This window comes from Atractosteus spatula, chromosome 12, assembly GCF_055471065.1.
Source record: "Atractosteus spatula isolate fAtrSpa1 chromosome 12, fAtrSpa1.hap1, whole genome shotgun sequence".
In the NCBI taxonomy this organism is placed as follows: Eukaryota; Metazoa; Chordata; class Actinopteri; order Semionotiformes; family Lepisosteidae; genus Atractosteus; species Atractosteus spatula.
In genome coordinates this window covers 1,982,954-2,005,925 of record NC_142717.1, presented here as the reverse complement: position 1 = coordinate 2,005,925, position 22,972 = coordinate 1,982,954, and the positions used below count along the sequence as shown (strand labels likewise).

Below are 22,972 nucleotides of genomic sequence, written 5' to 3'. Positions count from 1 at the left end.
ATGTGTTTCTGTTTTGCATTGGTATCTTCATTCAGCACAGGAAGATGTGGACTACTGCAAACCTAGATTTCTATATCAAGTGTCTATTTTTTTTAAAAATATTTGCGTTGGGAGCATCACACAGTTATCATAACCAATACAAATGTCAGTGCACAGTATTGGTAACAGAGTAAATGTTTAAAATATTAAGCATGGACAATGTGCCTTAAAATTTATAAGCAAGCATTTTCTTATTTTTTTCTAAATTTGTGTTTTCTCTGCTCTTTTTACCTCTATTTTCTTTACATGAAAATATACCTACAGTGCCATTTCTTTCATTGTTGAAAATATATGGAAATATATTTAAATTAAAAAATATATAACATTTTTTACCCACTCATTTGTCTATATACAGTATATTAGCAATGAAAGAAAGTGCTAAAACATGATGTACTGTATCTCATATACACAGAGGACCAGTACAGACAATTATTATTATGATAATAAAACACAGAACGTTTTTTTAGAAGATGTAATATTTTTTGTTTGTAAAACAGGGAATCGATGGCAGAGATGGGTATGGATCACCTGGACAGAAAGGAGAAAAGGTGAAGATTTCCCTATTGATTTTGCATGAAATGCTATACACAGTATAGATGTTATGAAAAACCTAGCAGACCTATAAAGGACTAAAAGCATTGACATGTATTTGTTCCATATCACGTCATGCACTGACCACTTTTTGTTGAGAGAAGGTCTGTATAGCCTGCTTCAGTATAGGACAGACTATTTTTATTTCCTACCTAAATATAGTGATTTTGACCAGCCTTAGCAATTTGAGACTAATATGGCAAAACTCGGAGTAATGCTCTCCCTACAGAAAATCTTGAAATGGCAATAAAATAAACTACTAATAAAAGAATCTCTAACAACACCAATAGGCCTATTCAAATGTATAAGAGAAGACAAGATCTTCACAGATCTTTGCTTACTTTTTTTTCAGGGAGAATCAGGTTTTCCAGGTTACCCTGGGCCTCAGGTAAGTAGCTTTTATACCTTGAACCACATTTTATCATCATATCCCTGGCTCATTCCTCACGAAAGTGAGGGAGGCCTCATCAGCCTTGAACTTACCGCCAGTTTGCTGTTCTGCAAAATAACCTCGTATACTGTACATTCGACCCCCTATCTCATTCATTGGATTCTAACCGCCCTACTGAAATTAAAAAACGAATTTACGTAGGAATATATTTTTAAATATCAAAGTACAGTAGAAGGGAGGGTAACTAATAAGTGTACATTCAGTCTGAAACAACGTGTGTTTCATAAATGTGCCCCCATTTGGCTTTAAGGGAGAAGAAGGAGACCTTGGGACCCCTGGCAGTAGAGGTCCCAAAGGGATTCGTGGAAGAAGGGTGAGGGACTTTGATGAGCATTTAACAGAATGGACCTCTACAGAGCCGCCGGTGAAGCCTGGACCCAGTAAAAGAAGAAATTTAAAGAAGTTGAGATCCTTCATGCACCAATGACCTGGATTGACCAAATATCCTCCTTTTGTTGTAATATTTCTTATGTTCTTAATTCATAGAATTGAAATAATTAAAATAATAAGAACTGAAATGAAATTTAAACATATTTTTATAATGCTACCTAAGAAAACAAGCAATACACAGCTTTTGAAAGTTAGGCTAAAGCTTCCATAAATATACTGCACATTTTCTAAAGGAATTACTCAGAGGGATGTCTTGCATGCATTTAATATGGAATGTGACCCTATTAATCATGCTGTGCATTTATTCCAGGGTAATAGTGGCAGTTTTGGAGTTCCAGGAGATCCTGGAACCCCTGGGCCTTCTGGACATAAGGTAACTGTGTTACCACAATTCTCTCTTTTCCATTATGAAAGTGTATAATGTTATGTACAATTTTAACAGACCTGTTCTTGCCTTTTCTGATCTTGTGATTTCCTGCAGCCTCCTGATTTGACTATAAATATCGCACAAACATACCATAAAAAATAACCTAGAGGATCCTGCTTCTTCATATAGTATTCATTGGATGGTGTTTTATGTTCATCATAGTTTTTGATGAAATCTAGAAATTTTATGTGAAAGTAGATCCTGGAAGAGAGTCTCTAGAGAATTGCTTGTGCATTTTTAAGTTGCAAAATCTTTTTCCTTTTCCAGGGTCCAAAAGGACCAAGTGGAACCAGATCAATGACTGTAGGTGCCTGATTTTCACTTGCTAATATAAAAGATTTAACAGACATTTAAAGTAAGACTCACTATTCATACATTTTCTTTATTTGGTCATTTCAGCCCTGTGAGCTTGTCAGCTATATCCGAGACAACTGTCGTAAGTATCTGTTTTTATGCATGTTGTTTGAGATACCAAACAGAAGCAATGCACAGAAACAACTGGCAATGTGGGCAACCCAGAATTGCACACAGGTTTAAGAAAGAAAATAGGGACTTAATTTCCAGCACTAACAGATGCCAGGCAGACCTAGATGCAGACTATATCAAGACGTCAACCCACTCTACCAATCACAAATTCCAGCATCCTCACAGATAGTGAGTCTGCAGTTGGCAGAAGCAAGGGAGGCAGAGGCAAGAGGTATCTGTAAAAAGAAAGCTTTCAAGTGGCACCTTTGAAATGATTTGTTTTTGGTTAGGAAAGTTTTCATGTAGTAGTAGATACAATAATATACTCTACAGTACATATATACTGTAGATATAATGAAAATAAACATGGTTATGCATACACATAAAACCAAAACAGCTAACCTTTATATTGTGGTCATGCTCTTGTTGTGAGGGAACAAAATAAAAGTTATTCATCTTTCTTGATTCATTAAAACAACAGAACATACTGAGTTCAAAGTTGTATCTCTGTGCTTGACTTACATCATCTTTCTTTTCTGTCCACAGCGTGCTCCCAAGGTAACCCCTTTCATTCATCTGCCTTTCGCCTTTCCTAGTGGTTAGTTTGTGGGTGAAAAGTACTGGCATAAAAGTAATTGCTTTTATCGGATACACATTTAGGTAAACTAAGCAGACAAGCCATTTACAAGATATTGATTAAAGCACAGTTACACAGTAACATCCCATTCATATGTTTTCCCAATACAAGGACTAAAGTCATTTGATCATTGTATTTTATAACACAAAAAACACACAGTGCTTACGAGAAGTCAGTCCTGGAGGCTTTATTTTATTCCTTTTGCAGTACATGTCCTTTAAATACCAGACATAAACTTCATTACACCCATGTGGGCATGTGTCAAAACAGCCTTCACTACTCATCTAATCAGTTAAGTAATTAACACCCCATGTGAGACTATTTACAAAGACTTGAGGCTTTGTTGCCGACTCTAGTGGCAGAACAGCTGTAAGTATATTCTTCTCTGTATCTGATCTGCCTCAGAGATGTTTTCAAACGTGGCTCCCGCAGGAATTGATTTTTGGTTTCAATTCCCAGGCAGGACGGATTGCCCCGTGTACCCAACAGAGCTGGTCGTTGCCCTTGACATGTCCGAGGATGTTACTCCGCAGGCCTTTGAGAGAATGCAGAACATCGCCGTGAACCTCCTCCAGGATCTGACCGTCTCAGAAAGCAACTGCCCCACCGGAGCCCGCGTGGCTGTTGTCTCCTACAGCTCCACCACAAAGTATCTAATTCGCTTCTCGGACTACCACAGGAAAAAACAACTGATCAGAGCCATAAGAAACATACCGCTAGAGAGAACCGCCAGCCGCCGCAACATCGGGGCGGCTATGAGATTCGTGGCCAGGAACGTGTTCAAGCGGGTCCGCCGGGGTGTGCTCATGAGGAAGGTGGCCATCTTCATCAGCAATGGAGCATCGCAGGAGGCCTCTCCTATTGTGACAGCAGCACTGGAGTTCAAGGCTCTGGACATCACCCCCATGATCATCGCCTTCAGGAATGTGCCCAACGTCAGACGGGCTTTTCAGGTACACAAACATCATTCTTATTAAGCTGTTTGTCAAATGTTTTCCATTCCCGAGACGAAGACTTTTCACGTCTTACAATGAGTCAGTATAACAAAATCAGTGGTAGTACTGCGTATGTTTAGGTACATTTCATTAAAGTAACAGTACCCGACATGGAGGTGTGCTCACTTGTGTGCCAGTAACTTTGATATTCTGTTTTGCACCAGAAGGCAGTGCAGGTTTTACACTTCATCAAAATGTGTGGTACAATTAACACTTGCCTATGCATCCCATGCCCTCAGTATGATAAGCTAAGTAATTTCAATTTAAATAATCAATTTCAATTAAATATTTAATATGTAATATTTAATATTTGAAGCCTAGATCACATGTATAGACTAGCTTGACTTTTTTTGTCAGGCTCGGCAAAACATCCTTTCTTTGTAGAAGCACAACTTAATTCAGATTCTTTGTCCTTTGGCAACATGTGCTGTTACACAGGCCGATGAAATGGGCAGTTTCTTAGTGTCTATTGTGGATAGACCGCAGAATCAAAGAACGGAGGTCCAGAGAATTCAGCAGTGTGTTCTGTGCTTAGGTAAGCCTATCGGACACAAATAAGTTAAATTTGGAAAGTGTTACACGAATAAAGGAATGCATATTTACAGAGTTTTTTTTCTTTTTTCAGACATATGCAATCCCTCAGAAGCATGCCAGATCAACCTCATTCCTGCTCCTCTGCAAGCTGACGTGGACGTTGCTCTGGTAGTTGACAGCTCCCGGAACGTGCGGACGGATCAGTATGATGGTGTCAAGGAGCTTCTGAGCTCCATTCTGGACCAGCTTGTCATTAGCAGCCAGCCAGGGACCTCCGATAGGGGAGCCAGGGTGGCTTTGGTGCAGCACAGCACGCTGAACTACCCCCCAAGGCGAGGCCAAGCGCCGGTGAGGACGGAATTCGACCTGCTGAAGTTTAAAAGCAGGAACTTGATGAAACGACACATTTCTGAGAGCATGCAGCAGCTCGGGGGCTCCTCTAGCACGGGCCACGCGGTCGAATGGGCGATCAACAACCTCTTGCTCAAAGCCGTGCGACCGAGGAAGGCGAAGGCGGTGTTTGCGTTTGTCGGAGGCGAGACGAGCTACTGGGACCGGGCCAGACTGGGCTACGTGGCTCGGCGAGCGATGTGTCAGGGAGTTGCCGTGCTCGTGTTTTCGGTGGGCAGCGACTATAACGACACGCAGGTGGAAGACCTTGCGAGCGTCCCCCTGGAGCAGCACATGGTGCACCTGGGCCAGGCGAAGTTCGGCGAAATCGAATTCGCCCAGCGGTTCGCCAGAGCCTTCTTCCGCATCCTGAGCAGTAAGTTATGTCTGCTCAGGCAGCACATTCTCATGTCACAACATAGGAAGGTTTTGTTCGTTTTGTTGCTGCCAATCAACCTTACTTGCATATTGGATGGCATCAAGGTTCCAAACCAGCTCAAATAATGTGTCTTGCTGTCTCCCCGGGTAGTTTGTTTTGTAAGCACACATCCCCCCTGTCAGCCCTGAACGGATTTGCACTTACAGTAGCTTCATTTTATTATTTCACCGCCCTGTTGCGCAGGACTGGTATTGGTTGACTTTGTCAGCAGATCCCAGAGTCTTAAATGTTATGGACAGTCACAAACAAGTCACATGGACAGTATCCTCTCCAACATTTTAAAACATGAGTGTCCTCTACATTTGCTATTTATGACAAGTATTTAATTATTGGGATTGCTTAAATCTCAGTCTCAGTCAGGTTTATTTGCACAGCAGTAATGGCTTTTGTGTATTGTATCAACTTATTTTAAGTTATTTAAAACTGTGTCGAACTAGAATATTATACAGTTTTAGAAAACACTCTTCGTTTAAAATCAGCTTCAATTCGTTTTTTTTTTTTAGTTTATCCAGTTTTTACTATTCTTTAATACCTTATCTATTTTGTTATTATGGATTCCCAGAGATAAAACTCTTAATGGCGCTAATGGGTATTTCTGCTGACACAAGTCTATAACCAAAGGCTCTGACAGGACTGAAGCCTTTTTCCTCACTCAGTTTGTCGCCTCATTCCATCCAGAGGTCGTGCAAAACAGAAAGTTCCTATTTCGCACGCACAGGTTTTGTAAAGAAAACATAAACACTACTGCTGTTCTGATCAGAGCTCTAATATAGAGTTAAATATCACATATAATTGTTATAATTTTATTCATAAAAAATATTTTGCATTTTTTATAAAAATAGCTTAGATTTGTTCTTTACCAAATACTAACATTAATACATACTGTGGAATTCATGCGAAGCAGCATCAGTGTGTTCTGGGTGTTTGTTTAGGGGCGCAATGAAGAATGTCAGCATGTTTACCAGGTCTTTGACTGTTCTTCTATCATCTCAGCTGGAGTCAATAGCTACCCCCCACCGGCTCTTCGAAGGGAATGTGCAACTATCCAGGAGCCTGTGCAGCAGGCCGAGATCCTGGAGACACCTCCCATAGACAGGTACGTTTCTGACTTTCTCCTGACCGGCCTGCTACTTTTCACATCACAGATGAACACAAAATCATGCCTCACGTTAAAAAAAAAAAAACACAAAACAAATGTGTGGTTTGTGGTTTGAAATCAAGGCCCTTTAATTAATATTTATATTAATAAGCACCAGATATGTTTTTTGAGCCAGAGAAGTAAGCGTATCATTTATTGCAAAATGTTCTCAGACAAACCAGAGTCAGGTTAGAAATGCAAAATCTATTGCTCCATTCTCGGTAAGACGCGTATCCCATATCCCTGCCAGAACCAAGGCAAGACTGAGTGCACACCACTGCTTTCACCCTGAAATAGATGCTGGCCCTTTGCTGGTTTACTGTATATCGAAAAGGTTATTTGGCAACAGTAACTACTGTCATGTCACTTGATCAACAAAAAAGCAATTTCTCAAATTTTGTCTTAAAAACTCAAACTGCACTTGTCTCTAATTTTGAAATGGAAAAAAATAACAGTTTCTGAAACTAGCCTTATTCCCAAGCTATGTTGTGTACTGTAGGGCGGAAAAGACTGCCACTGCTGGCAGATCCTCTTTGTAAAAATGAAACAACACAATTGAGAGGGAATTAAGTTACCAAGGTGCAGTAGGTAATCCAAAACAGGGTCTTTTTCATCACTGAGAGCTATTTCTTGATCCTAGTTTAAACTAATGATTTTACAGAATCAAACCAAAAACACCTCCTCCTGCAGAAGAATATTATGAATACACAGAGGAGTCTGAATCCATAGTAGAAGAAGAAACGGAGCCAGAGGAAGAGATCACAGAAGGCCCAGAGCTGTCCCAAGAGGAAACGGTGTCCCAGTATGAGGAGCCAGGAAGAGCCGTGGAAGAAATCCTCTTTGGAGGCGAAGAAAGTACAGGTAGGAAAGATACAGGTAAGAATACGACAGCTGCGAGGTGCAAGGACACTGACAATTTCTAATAATTTTCATATCCTGTAAAAGATGCCTGCATTCTTTAAAGGGTAGATACTGTATGGCTGTTTTAATTGAGAGATAGCAATGGGTATCATGCAATCATCTTATCTAAGAAGCTTCATTCACACCATTTCGGGCTGTGTACCTACTGTAGTAAAATAAAAAAGTCACACATAACCAAAACACAGGTAATATTGTTGACATGACACTAGTTAAATATGATACATTTTAAAATATAATACAGATTTGTTGTTATTTATAAGGTCTGTTAGATCTGTTTGAAGCAGAATATTTTGAATTCAATTTTATTGCTTCCTCACCTGTATGAAGCAGGAGCAGTCCGGCCCGTGGAATTGTCACAGACATGCTCATGCGATGTGTAGGCTGAGAGGGAGCATCTCCCTGAGATACTGTATGATGCAATTGCAACTTCTGCTTCTGGTTAGAGCCAGAATTACCTTTGTAATACAGTGTCACAACGGCAAAATATCAGTGACTACGTCAATTTCTTAGGGAAATATGCCACTGCTATAGTTTTCCAGTGTGGTGTAACATGTTAACTCTCAAGGCAATAAATGGTGAGTTTATTTTTCAAGGCATAGTTCTCTTGTTCTACATGATCCAAAAACACGTGGGTCCCAGGTTTTTATTAAAAATATTGCTTTGCACATTAGGATTGCATTCTCAAATATATTGCATGTCCAAATAATTGTTCAATAATATTTAAAAGCTCTTGCGTGAAATATTATTTGTTGTTTCTCAATAGCCTTTAAAGAATAACTTAGGGAATGACTTAGTAAATTTCACTATAAATGAGCTTGTTTTGGTTGCAGACCAATGCCTGTTGGATGTGGATCTTGGTAGCCTTTGTGGGAACTATTTGCAAAGATGGTATTATAATCGGGCAGTCGGTGCATGCTCCCCTTTCTGGTATGGCGGTTGTGGCGGTAATGAGAATCGATTTAATACGGAAAACGAGTGCCTTCAGACATGCGTCCTTAAATGTAAGTTAAGAAACATGTCGGTATGAACACTTGCTTAGATATGGTTTTAAAAAATGCCTACCCTAAAGATTCATACAGTTCCCTACTGTGGTAAATACAGTAAAACCACGAGGCACATTGCGGTCAAAATGTTGGTGTCACTATAACTACTAAAAGTTATAAAAGGCAGCACGATAATGTTTGACCTGTAAATTCATAATACTAATTAAAATCTAATAATAATATAAAAATACAATAAATAATATTGAAGCATTTATTGTTATCTTTGGAGTTTTTAATGCTTATTATATAAATATTTTAAATGTAATAAATCCTTTACATGCATGTCAATCTGTGTGTTACTGTATATACAGAATATACAGTACATGAAACTATATATATGGGTAGAAAACTACAATTGAAATTAACCTCTAATGATCTTTTTACCACTATTCTTCTTTTATAAGCAGCCTTTCATGTTGTTCATCTCAATCACTGTACAATCGACAAAAATATCAAATGAAAATAAATCAAGGCATGATAATTCCAAAAGTTCATGTTACAAGAATTTACCCAAAAAAGCATCACCTAGAAATTGTGCAGTTCTGCAATTTATCATGAAATTATTAAATTATTTGTCTTATTAAAATTTAGAATGATTATGCATTACAAAAAATATAATATGTCATTTTTGAAGATGTTCCAGTTGCAGATTAGACATGAATCAAATATGTTAAGTAACCTAAATGTTCCATAAAATAAAGCTAGTTCATAAGTATGTTTAAATATACTGAATATTCTAACAGATCTCTTCTTGATTTAACTTGATCTTTTTTAAATACTGTTTTGAACATCCCATAATAGAATAATCAACTAAAACAATCAACACTGTTAAACAAGCAATGTATTTTCAAATTAGTATTACAAACTAATTACAAACTAGTTCCTCGGTTTGCCTTTAAACAAAATCGGGCACGAATCCTGAAGTATTGTTTGTTTTGTGTCAACACCAGCTTCTCATTTAGTTTTACCTTTTCTACATCTGATGTGATTCTGATTTTTGTGCAGCTGCGGTTGAGAACACTGAAGAAGAGGACCTTCAGAACGAAGGTGGTGTTGAGGAGCTTGTTATCTCCTTCTTTGTTCTTTTTGCCCTGGATGTCTCACAGTGTCTCCTGTCTCTGTTGTAGTAGAGTGAATCTCAGCTCCTCCAAGACAACAACCTTCTGGCCTTCTTACCGCCTGAATCCTAAATTCTGCACATTTGATCGAATCCTTTCATTGGACAAAAATATGTCAAAACTTCCTGGGAGTAATGTGTCATATTGCAAGAGTTCTATAGTCTGATTGAAGCCATGTTATTGACGTGAATGGGGGTTAAAGACTGATCGCTCCCATTATGGTCCAGTGGTTATTCCTGATTTTATTAACCCACCTTTCAGCTATTTCTGAGCAGGTGTCTGTTTAGAATTCCTTCAAGCCAGGTCAGGAGCAATGACCCCAGGCCAGAGTCATTTCTGTATTTAACGTTTCTTGCTTCAATTCTTTTCCACAGATGCTTGCACTCTTCAAAAAGATGAAGGGGACTGTCGGAACTTCACCCTTAAGTGGTTCTTTGACGGACAGCAAAACGAGTGTTCTCGCTTTTGGTACGGGGGATGTGGAGGAAACCGAAACAAATTTGAAACTCAGGAGGAATGCGAAGTCGTCTGTCTTCAGTCTCGTTAGACTGATTACATGTGTCATAAATTAAGAATTTAGTCACTTTTTAATACAACAAACTTATTGAGATACAATAAATGCAAGTTGTTGCATATATCAAATATTGTATAGATATTCCTGGATTTTTTTTTAAATAGAAGTACAGTAGGATATGTGTGTTACTGGGTAACACAGATTAGTTTGCTGGCTTAGCCCAGCAATCATTTTTACTTCAGCATTAGATCCATTACGTTGTAAAAGAATTATCAAAGATTTTCGTTGGTATACTGTAAATCTGAATTGCTTGCTTGCCTTTTAAAAGATGGGAACATGCCTACCGCACTCCTAAATCCACTCTGTACAGAAAGTATCAGCAGAGAGCAGTTGTGTGAAAAGGGTGTTAGAAAGGAAAAAGAAAATAAAATTGTCCAGGGCAAGTTCTGCATGAACCCAAGTTTTAAAAATGAATGGCTAAATGAGTAGGTACTAAATACTTATAATATTAATGTCATGTAATGTTGAAAGACAGTGGTCTAAAAATCAAACTGTCTTGTCCAAAGATGCAATCAATGTTTCACTAAATGTTGTTTGCTGCAGAGAATCATTATCCCTGGTGCTAGTAAATAAAATATTATCAAAACTGTGCTTTTTACTAAAAATAAAAAAATGTTTACATTGTTTCTTAGAATACTGGCAACATGTACTGAATACAAAACATGCTTAAAAGATACAGTACATGTACAGTGCTTGACCCACAGAACTGTGTTTGTATTTCTTATTAATTTCATTATTGTGGATCAGCCAACTATCCAAAGCAAAGTCGTGAAAGTATCTCTGTCAACTACAGTGTTTGTTATTTGTACATGAAGCTCTGATTAAAAACGAGTGCCTGAATAAACAATATATGTTTGCCTTCATTGGAAATATTTTCCAGTTGTGTGAAATGGAAAGCAGCACAATTATAACCTGGAAGCTGGGATGGACCTGACATCATCAGTTGAAAGTAACCCGCTAGGGAAAGCCTTGAGAACACAATCACAAGACCCAGGAAGGGGGTAGATCAATCTAGTTAGAAACATCTGCAGAAAGATAACAAAAACGATATGTACAGGGATTATTTCTTTGTCATATTTCAGTAAGACTGTCAAAATGGCCTTGTAGTTGTGGCACAAGTGTAGACGTATATTTTGTGAACCATTAGCCGCTAAACGATCACTTCGTTAAAACACGGAAGGTTCCCTTAATCAGCAGCAACCTGTTGATAAGCTCCTTGCCTGTTCACTGTAGTTATGTGCCGTTCCTATATACAAACATATTTAAGGAAGTCAGCGCTGCACTTGAAACTCAAGCTGCTTTTGCCTGAGTATGGCTCTTTGTGGGCTGCCTCCCTAGGACCCTACTTACAAGCAGCAAACATGCATCGAATAAAAGATATGTGCCAGCCAATCATGAATGCAAACAAATGTCAGTGATTCCTGTGTCATGGGTGTTACAGGAGCGATGCCACCTCCCTCTGAAACCTGGGCAGTGCAGAGCTCCACCAGACTAGAGGACTGAATCCCAGCACTCATCACATGTGCTTAATGTTGTGCTGAGTCCAGTGCAATCCATTTATATTAGAGATGAAAGTATCTCCAATATGTTTATAGTGGAGATGAAAAGTATCACCAGTGATATGCATCTTAATAGAATTGTAGCACTTTTATCACTCAAAAAATATCAGTCAATAATGTAAAAACAGTAAAGTATCCTGCTTTTATCAGGACTGGTGTTCAGGATACTGTGTATTATCCAGTACGGCTTACAGACCAATGGTCTTTGGTGTTGTTTTGCATAATTCACTGCCGAACTGATGTGAAGGCGCTTGAATAATTGGTCATATTTGCAATAACGTGGGCTGCATTAAACTCACTTAAGAAAAAGACACTAAAACACAGAAGATGTTTTTAAGCAGCTATAGTAATCAAAGACAAATAATAAAAGTAGCTCTTTGAATGCTTACCATAAAATGACACCTTGATTTAAAAGCATTTTTTGTTTCTATGGGAACAGTAAATGATGGTATGCCCTTTTCTCTGCAATCTAATCATAGATACGACACATACAGTATGTAAGACTATCAATCACACATCTGAAATTAAAAGTATTTTTCCTGAAGGAAAAATGAAGTATTACTTCAGCCAGAGCCAGGTTGTCTTCTTTTCCATAATCAACCACAATCAATGGGAATAAAAATCCCATTTTAATGATCAACTTCTGAAGTTTTTTTTCACAAAAATGTGAAGAAATCCCTTTGACTTCTTAGCTATTTAAAACATACTGTACACAGCTTGAAAAAATGAAATCCTTTTTTTGGCTTTACTTTTAGCCATAACAACTTACATTTGTGCTCATTTATACAAGAGCACATTTTACTGGAGGAATCAGGGTGAAGTACAGTACCTCGCTCTACAGTTTCACAGCAGTGGTTCACCTAGGAGTAGGACTCATGACCTTCATTCCTCGCCACTCCTCTACACTGAACTGCTCCATCTAAGCTTTGATAACACGTGGCAGACAGATTGGGCAAAAAAAACAGAATAATGGTCATTCAAATGCAAAAGACATGGTAGAAATTAAATGCGTGATCTTTTGGTTGTCTCTGTTCTCTATGATGTTTTTCTGTTCGATGTCTTAACTTTTTAATTGTGTCATGCTTTTGAGAAATTCCTTAAGATTAAGTAACATAAACGCTGTTAGTGTTTTTATGATGAAAATTAAAATGCAATGAGCTGATTTAATCATCAGAAGGTAAAGTATGCATGCATGTTTTTTTTTTAACAAAGCAATGACCACAGACAAGCAGGAGGTTCAGACAGAACTGACCTGGAATGTACAGTACTGTAAACATTTCCACACCCCTGATTTTTAAAAAATAAATTTCCCCCAGGTCTGTATCATAAAAGAGATAAAATAAAGTGATCTGTTAGAATTCTTATCCTGATGTTCATTATCTTGTCATGAAATTTTTAGATTTATGGAAGTTGTAATTTTTACTGTAAACGTCTCTGCGTTAAAGTATTCATTGGAAAATCATTTCTGTTCACAACACAGAGCCTCTGCACTGTGCTTGGAATGTCCCAGGACAATACAAAATACTCTGTTTACATTATGCAAGATTTAATCACAATAAGCTTTCAAATTTATATAAATTTAAAAGTTATATATATAAAAGTTTTAAAACCGAAGATATAGAGTATGTTTCCAGAATCATTACTCTTTTCTACCTTTGTAGAGGTCTGTTCTTGATAATTTAGAAATATATAATGTACAGTATATCTCAATCTCCAGTCCTGTGCAGGAAGGCATGTACCTCAGTGAGATTCTCATTGTGATATAGTGGCATTTTCAAATACACAGAAGTAGATTTTATGTGTTTCATGAACGTCTTCACTATGCTAGGAAGATAATCGATGCTGATGTTCTAGGGGACAGATATGTTTTGGATTTTTGAGTCTGGCCTGAATTTCAAAACCCATGATTGTGCCGGTGTTAGGTTATCTTTTTCATGTATGAAGCACCAACCTTATGACCCCCTAAATTTCTGCCTGATAAGATCAGTAATGACCTTTCCTGTCCTTGAAAACAGAATGAAAACCCTTTTATTCAGGTGTTCAGAGGAAGAGCTGAAGGAGTTCTTTCTCATGGCACTGCTGGGACATGGCTATGCTGGGCTGTGCTGTGCTGGGCTGGGCTGGGCTGGGCTGGGCTGTGCTGGGCTGTGCTGGACTGTGCTGGGCTGTGCTGAGCTGGACTGCGCTGGGCTGGGCTGGGCTGTGCTGGGCTGGGCTGTGCTGGACTGTGCTTGGCTGTGCTGAGCTGGGCTGGGCTGGGGATGCCACGCTGCTTCCATCAGCCTGCTGTACCGAGTGGAATCCTGCTGAGGGCCCCAGTCTGTGGTCAACAGGTGCCTTCGATGGCTGAATCACTCCAGAACTCTAACACTGTTTCCAAGACTTAAGCAAAAGAATGAACAAGTTACAAAGCTTATCTCTCTCTGGCTAAAACATTTTCTTCTCTCCTGGAAGTAAATCACTTTCCCTTTTATCCAGTTAAAAATAAACAAGGAAGCAATTAAGGCTTATCAACATTATGAACATTAACACATCAATTTAGATGGCAAACGGAGTCCACAGATAAACTGAGCTTTCCTGGGACATCATCAACCACCCCACCCTGAGCAGCCCAACTAGCTTAATTATTGGGAATGGTGAGATAACTGGCTAGAAGGCTGAACAAAATGCATGTTTCAGGAGAGCGAGAGAGGGAAGAGGAAGACATAACCAAGAAAGAGTAACCAGGAGAAGAGAGCAGTGGATGTTTTGGAGACACTTGATTTGTGGCTGTGATGAGGAAGTGCAAGCAGGAATAATATACAGAGATATTTCAGAGGGCAGTGAGTGAGTGTTCACCTTTTTATTTTATCGTTCCTTTGGCTGATTGTATAATTGTATTTAACTCGGGCTTCTGTAGTAGCAGCACTGACACTGTTACATTCTGGAGCAGTGCCCTACTCCATGTGACGGACTTTAGACTCAGTAGGGAATGGTGGATAGTATTGAGGAATTTCATTAGGGAATTGTACATGGACATTTTGCTTCACGCTTTCACTGGCCTTGTAAGGGTGCCTTCTTGGGGTACCTCAAACTGAGACACGCTTCATAGTCATGCTTGCTGGGAATTGTACAGTGATACTTCTGCTGGTCTCGAATGTCAAAAATGTGAATTTAGCACAGTTCTTAGAACTGCCAATTAGCACAATGTTGTGTTACTGTGATACGGTGTTACGGTCATGCATTTCATATTTCTCACACTGTAAATCTTCTGTACATGGTCATTCTGATAGTTGATATTTCACAATGTTTATTTCATGTTTACCCATGCTTTGTTTTCCAGGATGAGAGACCAATTTTCAACATGATGAGACATATTCTGCAGGTTTTCTTTTTTGCATCTTGTCTTCACCTGTTTAACACACAGGATACTGGTAGGTATTTTTCTTTCCTTTAAACCAGATTTATTATTGTTTTTTAACTTTCTAGACTCAATAATGTAAGATTATTAATTGCTAAATGAAAATACACTTTCAATATGGTGTTCATTTTCTGGAAGATGAGTCCATGATGCTACCGCATTAAAGTTTACTTGTTCTCTTGCTGTTAACGAACCACAGTCCATCAACCATTCCTAACAAACTGGCCACCAGTGGAAGGGTGGGATTTTGTTCAAGGCAAGAGAAAAATTATTATAGTATTTCTAAGCACAATCATAACAATAACTTATTATTTTTAAGTGCTGCAGGACCATCTAGCCCATTTGGTGATCTCATCCATCCAGTTCTTCAAAGAATCCAGTTTGGGTTTCAACAAAATGGCTGAGTAACCTGTCAATCCTTCTCCTGTTCTCAATTTTTAAATATACTTCTGCGTAGTTTCTACTAGCTGTCCTCTGGTCCATGTTTCACTGTTGATTCTGAAGACGCCTGCTGGGTTGATTTTGTGATGCCAATGTGCCTTGAGAAATGGCCAACATGTTCACTTTCGTCTGGTACTCAGCAAGTTCTGCCTCGAGAAGTGGTTTTAACAGGGTTCTGGCCAGGATACGGTTAAAACTAAGACAAGGTTATAGTTCGGGTTCCTCAAAACTATCAGTACATGTTTCCTGAATCCATACACATCCTTTTTTTAAGTTTTAACTTCATTTTGAGGACACTTCTTTTGTTTTTCACAGCTTGCAAGTCTGCCACTGTGGCCGACATCGTATTTGTTGTGGACGAGTCTACCAGCATCGGGACACAAAACGTTCAGCTGGTCCAGAGCTTCATCTCCAAGATAATTGAAGGTTTGGATGTTGGCCTTAATAAAGTGAGGACTGGTGTCGTCATGTACAGCAACGCTCCAAGAGCTGAGGTGTATCTGAACAGCTTTAGAGAAAAGGCCGAGATTTTGCGATACATCAAAACCCTGCCCTACAGAGGCGGTGGCACAAATACAGGTGCAGCCTTAGACTTTGCGAGACAGAACATGTTTGTCCAAGGCCGGGGAAGTCGGCGGTCCGAAGGCGTGCAGCAGATCGCCATCGTGATCACCGACGGCGAATCCCAAGACAACGTGAGCGGCCCGGCGGTCAGTCTCCAACGTGCTGGTGTGACCGTCTTCGCTCTGGGGGTCGAGAAAGCAAACATGAAGGAGCTTCACCAAATCGCCTCTCACCCTGCCAGGAAATTTGTTTTCAGCGTTGACAGTTTTGCGAATCTAGCCTCACTGGAAAAGAGACTTCAAACGCTCCTATGTCATGACATTGTGGAAAGAGTGTTTTCTGTTCCTAAACAGACATACGCTCTTAAAGAAGGTAACAATCGCTCATGATTATAATATTAATCAAATACTTTTTTAAAGGAAATCTGCTATTTGAAATGATCGATTTAACATGGTTGGTGCATTTTCTTACAGCATTGTTTTAAACTGGTAAGAAGAGTCTTGGTTCAGTACAAAGAGAAGTCCAGTTCAGTTTATTTATTCAAGTGCAATGAAATGAAGTGTGTAAAGTGTGTAGGTTTGAACTTATTTGAATGAAAAATGTTTTGCCCTAAGCATTCCATAATTTTAAAAGTAATTCTAAAGATTCAAAGTCTTATAATGACTGAATTCACAGGCTTTGCCTGTGCGAGGTCTGGTTTATGGACAGGAAATACAACCTAGTGTGTTTGCACAGGGAGGTAATAAAATGTTTATGGCAGTTTTGGGAAAGATTAAATTTTTAAGGGTTTTTTACAGCCTTTGATGTCTATTTACAAAAGCAATCACTCCTAATTCAGTGTTATCCACCTGGAGAACATTACCACACAATAGCCCGATCAAATCTCAGAAGCTAAGGATGTGGCAAAGTCAGTGCTGGAATAGAAAACCTCCAGGGAAATCCAGGCTATTGCTACTGTTGTATATTGGATCAGCAGGTGCCACTACTCCCTTTGGACCACAGTTTCTAAAACTAATCTCCTGTATGGCAACACTATGTTATAAGACTTGCTAACCTTCAGACAAGATGTTTAATTGAGGTCCCTACTATCTGATCTCCAAAGATCTCATGGCGCTTTTTTGAAAGACTTCTCTTTATAAACAGCACTGTTACTGCACTGACACCTGTTTCTCTCTGGCTACACAGAATGCATGAAGACAGAAGAGGCAGACATCTACTTTTTAATTGATCACCCTGGAAGTATTGATCCCCAGGACTTCTTGGATGTGAAAAAATTCATCAAGGAGATGATTCGCATGTTCAGAATTGGACCGCACAGTGTTAGGATTGGGGTGGTGAAATATGCCAGCACGCCTACAGTAGAGTTCACTGTAACAGAGCACACCAACAAGAAAGATTTGGAAAGAGCTGTAGAAAGGGTCCAACAGCTGGGAGGGGGAACCCAGACAGGAGACGCACTGAGATCGATGAGCGCCCTCTTCCAAAAGGCAGCCAGCAGCCGCAACAGAAAGACTCCCCAGTTTCTCATCGTCATCACAGATGGGAAGTCCCAAGACACAGTGGTGGATGTTGCCAAGGAGCTCAGGGCACAAGGCATCACGATCTACGGTATAGGAGTTGGGGATGCAGATGAAGATGAGCTCTTGGAGATGTCAGGATCACCGGAGAAGAAGTTTTACGTCTACAATTTCGACTCTTTGAGGCTTATTAAAAATGAAGTAGCCCAAGAAATCTGCTCCAGTGAAGGTTAGTAAAGATTAAGGAGATGGTGCTGTGGTTTAGGGATAATCTACTGGGGAAATACAATTAAAAATGAGCAGTAAAGTTGGGTGAAATTTTCATGTTAAGCTCTCATGGTAATAAAATTCCCAACTATTCTTAATTACTTCAGCCAAACTTGAATGAAGATGCAGCAAAGACAAGGAATTAGATTGAGTTATTCTCTGAGCTCACCTCGGTTAGGAAATGGCAACCTGACCATAAAGACAGGGGATGATAGAAGTTGTAAGTGCCCATTAAGAAAATTGTCTAAAAGATGAACAGCTGAGGTGAAATTTTAATTGTTGAGGAGAATAGAACAAAGTCAGTGGGTTACAAACCTTTGAGTTTTTACGGGAGCCAGAGATTAGATAACAGGCAAGACTTTAAAGGCATTAAAGGCACCAGCTCTTAAGAAGCAGGTGGCTGGCCCTGTCGGTTTCCTCAGCAATATAGCATGGTCTAAGGTCGTAGCTACTATGAAGATGTTGGGCACCAGGACAAGCAAGACTGACATATGTTTATGAACCACTAGGGGAGTTTCATGCTCCAGTGAAGTTGGTTTTCTAATAGTTTTGTTGTCCTGAGGCAGAGATGATCAGGCTGCCCTGGGTGTTTTTAAATCTGGAGAAAGATGGAGAAAGAGCAGGGGGAGATAAGAGGGAAAACATTTTCATTCCTTGACGCCTGTCTTATTTCATTGATCTACCTGTCCACAACACTTTTCTGTAGTTCTAACACTTCCAGATCAAGTATGACTCTGCTTTTGATGATACTGTATATATAATTGTGTTGACCCCAGGAGCAAAGGTCATGGGTTAACCAGTTAACCAAAAAGAATATGGTACATTCTTTTCCCCACATCTTTATAACCTCATATATCCAAGAGATACGAGTGTGATTTACTGTACCGTGGATTAGCCTGTTTTCACTTGTCTTTGCTTTACATGGGAGAACTTATTAAGCCAGTTAATTATAGGCTTATAAGTTGAACTGCAGTAACACAAGACTGTAAACGTGGAGGAGCTAAATCTTCCTTTTCTTTGGAGAGTTTCAGCATTGCTTGTGCCATAAATTAAACTTGTCTAATTAATGGGACTATGCAAGGCTTGAAACTAAAAGGCAGTGGAAATATTAATTGCCTCAGCCCTTTGAAGCAAGAGTGGCAATGATTTTTATCGGTGTGTCCTGTCCTGTTTCCCTTACTTTTCTAGCACACATTTACAGACAGGTGTATATTAAGTTATTTCACTGCATGTGCTAGTAACCGTCTTTATTTTGTTTTGCAGCCTGTAAGCAAATGAAAGCAGATATCATTTTCCTGATTGACAGCTTAAGGAGTATTAATGCTTATGATTATTCCAAGATAAAAATGTTCACCGAATCCATGGTCAACAAATTTAATATCGGTGCTGGTAATGTGCAGGTCGGGGTACTGCAGTTTAGTTATTCTCTAAAGGAAGAGTTTCCTCTCAACCGACACACCGACAAGACCAGAATAAAGCAAGCAATCTATAATATGCAGCAATTAGGTGGTGGAACACTAACTGGAGAAGCTCTGAAATTGACATCCCAGTATTTTGATGCTGCAAGAGGTGGGAGGTCGACTGTTAAACAGTTCTTGATTGTTATTACGGATGGAGAGGCCCAGGATGAGGTTGCCAAGCCAGCCGAGAACTTGAGAAACAAGGGAATAATCATCCATACTATTAGGGTAATGAATGCCAATAATCCTAAACATGTGGAAATTAGTGGTTTCCTGGACCGAGTGCATACTGCAGAGAACTTTGAGGAACTGCAGTACTTGGAACAGAATATTCTGTTTCAGATTTGCACGGCAGAAACAGGTGAGTATTTTTCATTTTGTAGAGTCAGAGTGTACTGTAAATGTTTCCCTTGTATGTGTTTTTGTTTTAAAAATCCCCGGATCAGGAGCCTTTTGAAACCATTACACATATTTATGAAAATCTCTGATTACAAATATTTTCTGAGAGGTGTTTTCATTTTATTTTTGGAATTTTGTATTTTGATACTGCTCCTACTGTATGATGAAAGAATGTCAGCATGACTTTTTAACACGTTTGGTCAGCACTTTGACAAAAGTATTAATCTAAGCCAGAGAATTTCTTGATTTTTATTAATTTTGTTAAATGTTTACGTTGCTTCCTGTTAAACCTGATTTCTTTTCAATTAATTGTCCACAGATTGTAAGAGGACAAAAGTTGCCGACATGATCTTTCTGGTGGATGGTTCCAGCAGCATTGATTCCACCGAGTTTATGAACATGCAGAAGTTCATGATTGCCATGGTAAACAACTCGGACGTTGGTGAGAGCAGAGTCAGGTTTGGAGCAATTATGTACTCCACCACGCCTACTGAAATGTTCAGATTAAACCAGTTCGACACCAAACAGCAGGTGAGAGAAGCCATTGCTGCTATGGAAACACCTGGTGGGGACACATACACAGCCAAGGCCCTTCAGTTCTCTCAGACGTTCTTCACTGAGGCCTATGGTGGCCGTAAATCTGCTGGAGTTCCCCAGATACTGCTGGTCATCACTGACGGTGAAGCTACAGATCGAATTGACCTTTCTGCTTTGTCAGGGAGTGTAAGAGAGGAAGGAATCAGCATTTATGGTATTGGGGTGGCAAATGCAAACAGAGATGAACTGAATATGATGACAAGGGATGAAAATAAAGTTTTCTATGTGGACAATTTCAATGTTCTTGAAGAGCTTCATAAAAATGTTTCTAAAGTGCTTTGCTCTGAAACCAAACCAGGTACGTGAGATCATGAAATTGTTGAGTGTTACAGTATCTCTTTTAGATGGTGTAAATGTATGTACAGGAGCTAATGTATTTTGTGTGCTAAAGAGATTCTGATGGTTAGTATTTGATTTTGGCGAGCGCACAATGTTTAAAACCTGGAATGAGGATGACATTAATTCTACATTAATTCTTTAATAAAATGAAGAAACACAATGATTTGGCTGTTGAGCCTTCTTCTCGGAAGGGTACCGTACAACAGCTGAAGAGTTGTGTTTCTTCCTTGTACTGTACTTTTCAGCATAAATTTAACTTTAACTTGTTCATTTTATAAGTTGTCAGAATGTACTGTATGCTTGTACGAAAAAGGATAACATTTTTGATATGTTCAGTTTGAAGACAAAAGTATTAGTCTGCAATTGTAAATGCCTATTTACACACAAGGCCTTACCAACATTTTTGGGTTTGTTCCCTCAGCATGTGAAACTGAGAAAGCAGACATTGTCATGTTGATTGACGGATCAGAAAGCATCAGAAGAGAAGATTTCAGGAGGATGCAGAATTTCATGAATGACCTAGTTGGCAACTTTCACATTGACCAAACCAGTGTCCGAGTTGGCGTTGCACAATTCAGCACAGAGCCTCAGAAGGAATTCTATCTGAGTGAATTTGACAGTGAAGACGCCATCAAGGAGAGGATATTACAGATGAAGCAGATGAAGCAATCGACTTACACCGGCAAAGCGCTGAGGTTCATTCGTTCGTTCTTTGAGCCCTCCGCGGGCAGCAGGATCCAGCAGCTCGTGCCTCAGAACCTCATTGTGATCACTGACGGAGATTCCCAGGATCCAGTGGAGGAATCAGCAGCAGAGCTCAGGGCCTTAAACATTCACATCTTTGTCATCAGCATCGGATATGTTGACGCGCTAAAGCTTCTGCAGATCGCGGGCTCACCAGAAAGACTTTTACAGGTGCAGAGCTTTGAAGCCCTTGAGAACATAGAGAGGAGAGTTTTCACTGCAATATGTGAATATAATGACCCCAGTATAGGCGAGTATCTTCCCAGCTTTCTTTTCCTGTTTTCCTGCTGCAAAGCACGTACAGTACAGCCAGGGCTCAGGCTGTAAAGGTTTGTCTGCTAACAAATTGAAGTCATTAACTGATGTTGGGAAGGGATAACAAGGACAAGTCAATCTCACACAGCTGTACCTTCTCACCATCATTGCAAAAGTAGCTACATAAACTGAACTGAAACGCCCCTGTTCGCGTTTATCTCCAGAATCTCACTGCTGCCCCGTCTCCACCTTGCAACTGCCCACTGGTTCACTCTCTCTGAAACGGGTTCGAGCCCCCTTGTCCTGTGTCCAGGGGGATGCTCGTTAACCAAGCAGGTTAAGCCAAAGTTATCTCACCAAGTAGTCCAAGCATTGACAAAGCATTCAACCCTTTGTTGTGGTCCCTAGTGAAATTTATGGTGATAAATCTGAAACAATGAATTTGATGCTCGCATTCTGATCAATAATTCTTACAAATGGATCATCATCAAACTAAAATTACATGTTTGTTCAAAGTAGAAAGAAGGGGTCAAGTCAGTAGAAACAGTCTGTGCTGAGGATAACAAGCCAGAAGAGCAGAACTGAAAATCTTATTTTTTTATTTCTAACTCTTACACTCTTTCCAGAAAAATAACAGGACATTTGATATTTCTAAGAAAACGCAAAGCAAAATAGAAGTCTGGCAGAAGTAAATTATTTGAGGGCCACAGTTGATTCTATCAATAACAAAAAGGCAAAAATAAAAAAAACAAAAGCTAGGGAACAGTATATCAGTAGGTGTGATTTTACACAGGACATAATCGAACCCTTTGTAATCAGGAAATGATGTTGATTTTATATTACAAATTTCCAAAGACTGTGTTATTGACTGGAAGACATATTTTTTTTAATTCATTATTGAAGCTCTTTCCTTCTGCGAGATACAAAAATAAATGATACCAATTGACAAAATAATACAATAAACCAAAAATACGGTCAGTGCAATAATGGATGTTTTGGTAAGACCATAAGAAACGTAACAAACATGAGTTGGTATTATGGCTCCTCTAGCCCATTTAACCAATACATATAAATATATAATGTAAATATAAATAGAATGAAATAAACATTTACAATACAGCGTAAGCAGACTTTGTCAGATAGTATCTGGAAACTGCCACTTCAGGTTTGTTCTCTATGAAAGCTCTTCTTGCACGGCTCCCCGAGTGTATTTTTCCTCAGATTTGTACTCATGGTGAGTATCGTTTTCCTCGTGCCCTTTCTGTTGGGGTTTCACAA

General features: G+C 39.3%; 2 protein-coding genes across 3 annotated transcripts in view; both read left to right on the top strand.

Moving 5' to 3' along the window:
- The window catches only part of col6a4a (collagen, type VI, alpha 4a), a 52,795-nt gene extending 41,806 nt beyond the window's left edge, over positions 1-10,989 (top strand). Inside the window, exons 29-43 of the mRNA XM_088929653.1 lie at positions 537-587; positions 983-1,018; positions 1,332-1,394; positions 1,782-1,844; positions 2,166-2,201; positions 2,298-2,334; positions 2,910-2,921; positions 3,460-3,953; positions 4,434-4,530; positions 4,621-5,295; positions 6,352-6,454; positions 7,158-7,372; positions 8,248-8,418; positions 9,466-9,507; positions 9,953-10,989. Coding sequence (XP_088785779.1) covers positions 537-587; positions 983-1,018; positions 1,332-1,394; positions 1,782-1,844; positions 2,166-2,201; positions 2,298-2,334; positions 2,910-2,921; positions 3,460-3,953; positions 4,434-4,530; positions 4,621-5,295; positions 6,352-6,454; positions 7,158-7,372; positions 8,248-8,418; positions 9,466-9,507; positions 9,953-10,125 — 2,268 coding nt within the window. The 3' untranslated portion in view covers positions 10,126-10,989. The remainder of the gene's footprint in view (positions 1-536; positions 588-982; positions 1,019-1,331; positions 1,395-1,781; positions 1,845-2,165; positions 2,202-2,297; positions 2,335-2,909; positions 2,922-3,459; positions 3,954-4,433; positions 4,531-4,620; positions 5,296-6,351; positions 6,455-7,157; positions 7,373-8,247; positions 8,419-9,465; positions 9,508-9,952) is intronic.
- A 3,390-nt stretch (positions 10,990-14,379) lies between these two features.
- LOC148822519 (collagen alpha-6(VI) chain-like) overlaps positions 14,380-22,972 on the top strand; it is a 48,711-nt gene continuing 40,118 nt past the window's right edge. For both annotated transcript variants that reach the window (XR_016093867.1, XM_088929649.1), the window contains exons 1-7: positions 14,380-14,537; positions 15,034-15,124; positions 15,868-16,488; positions 17,302-17,862; positions 19,164-19,721; positions 20,079-20,654; positions 21,117-21,689. Coding sequence is in view for 1 of the 2 variants with exons in the window: in XM_088929649.1 (XP_088785775.1) it covers positions 15,055-15,124; positions 15,868-16,488; positions 17,302-17,862; positions 19,164-19,721; positions 20,079-20,654; positions 21,117-21,689 (2,959 nt within the window). In the remaining variant the exon portion in view is untranslated. The remainder of the gene's footprint in view (positions 14,538-15,033; positions 15,125-15,867; positions 16,489-17,301; positions 17,863-19,163; positions 19,722-20,078; positions 20,655-21,116; positions 21,690-22,972) is intronic.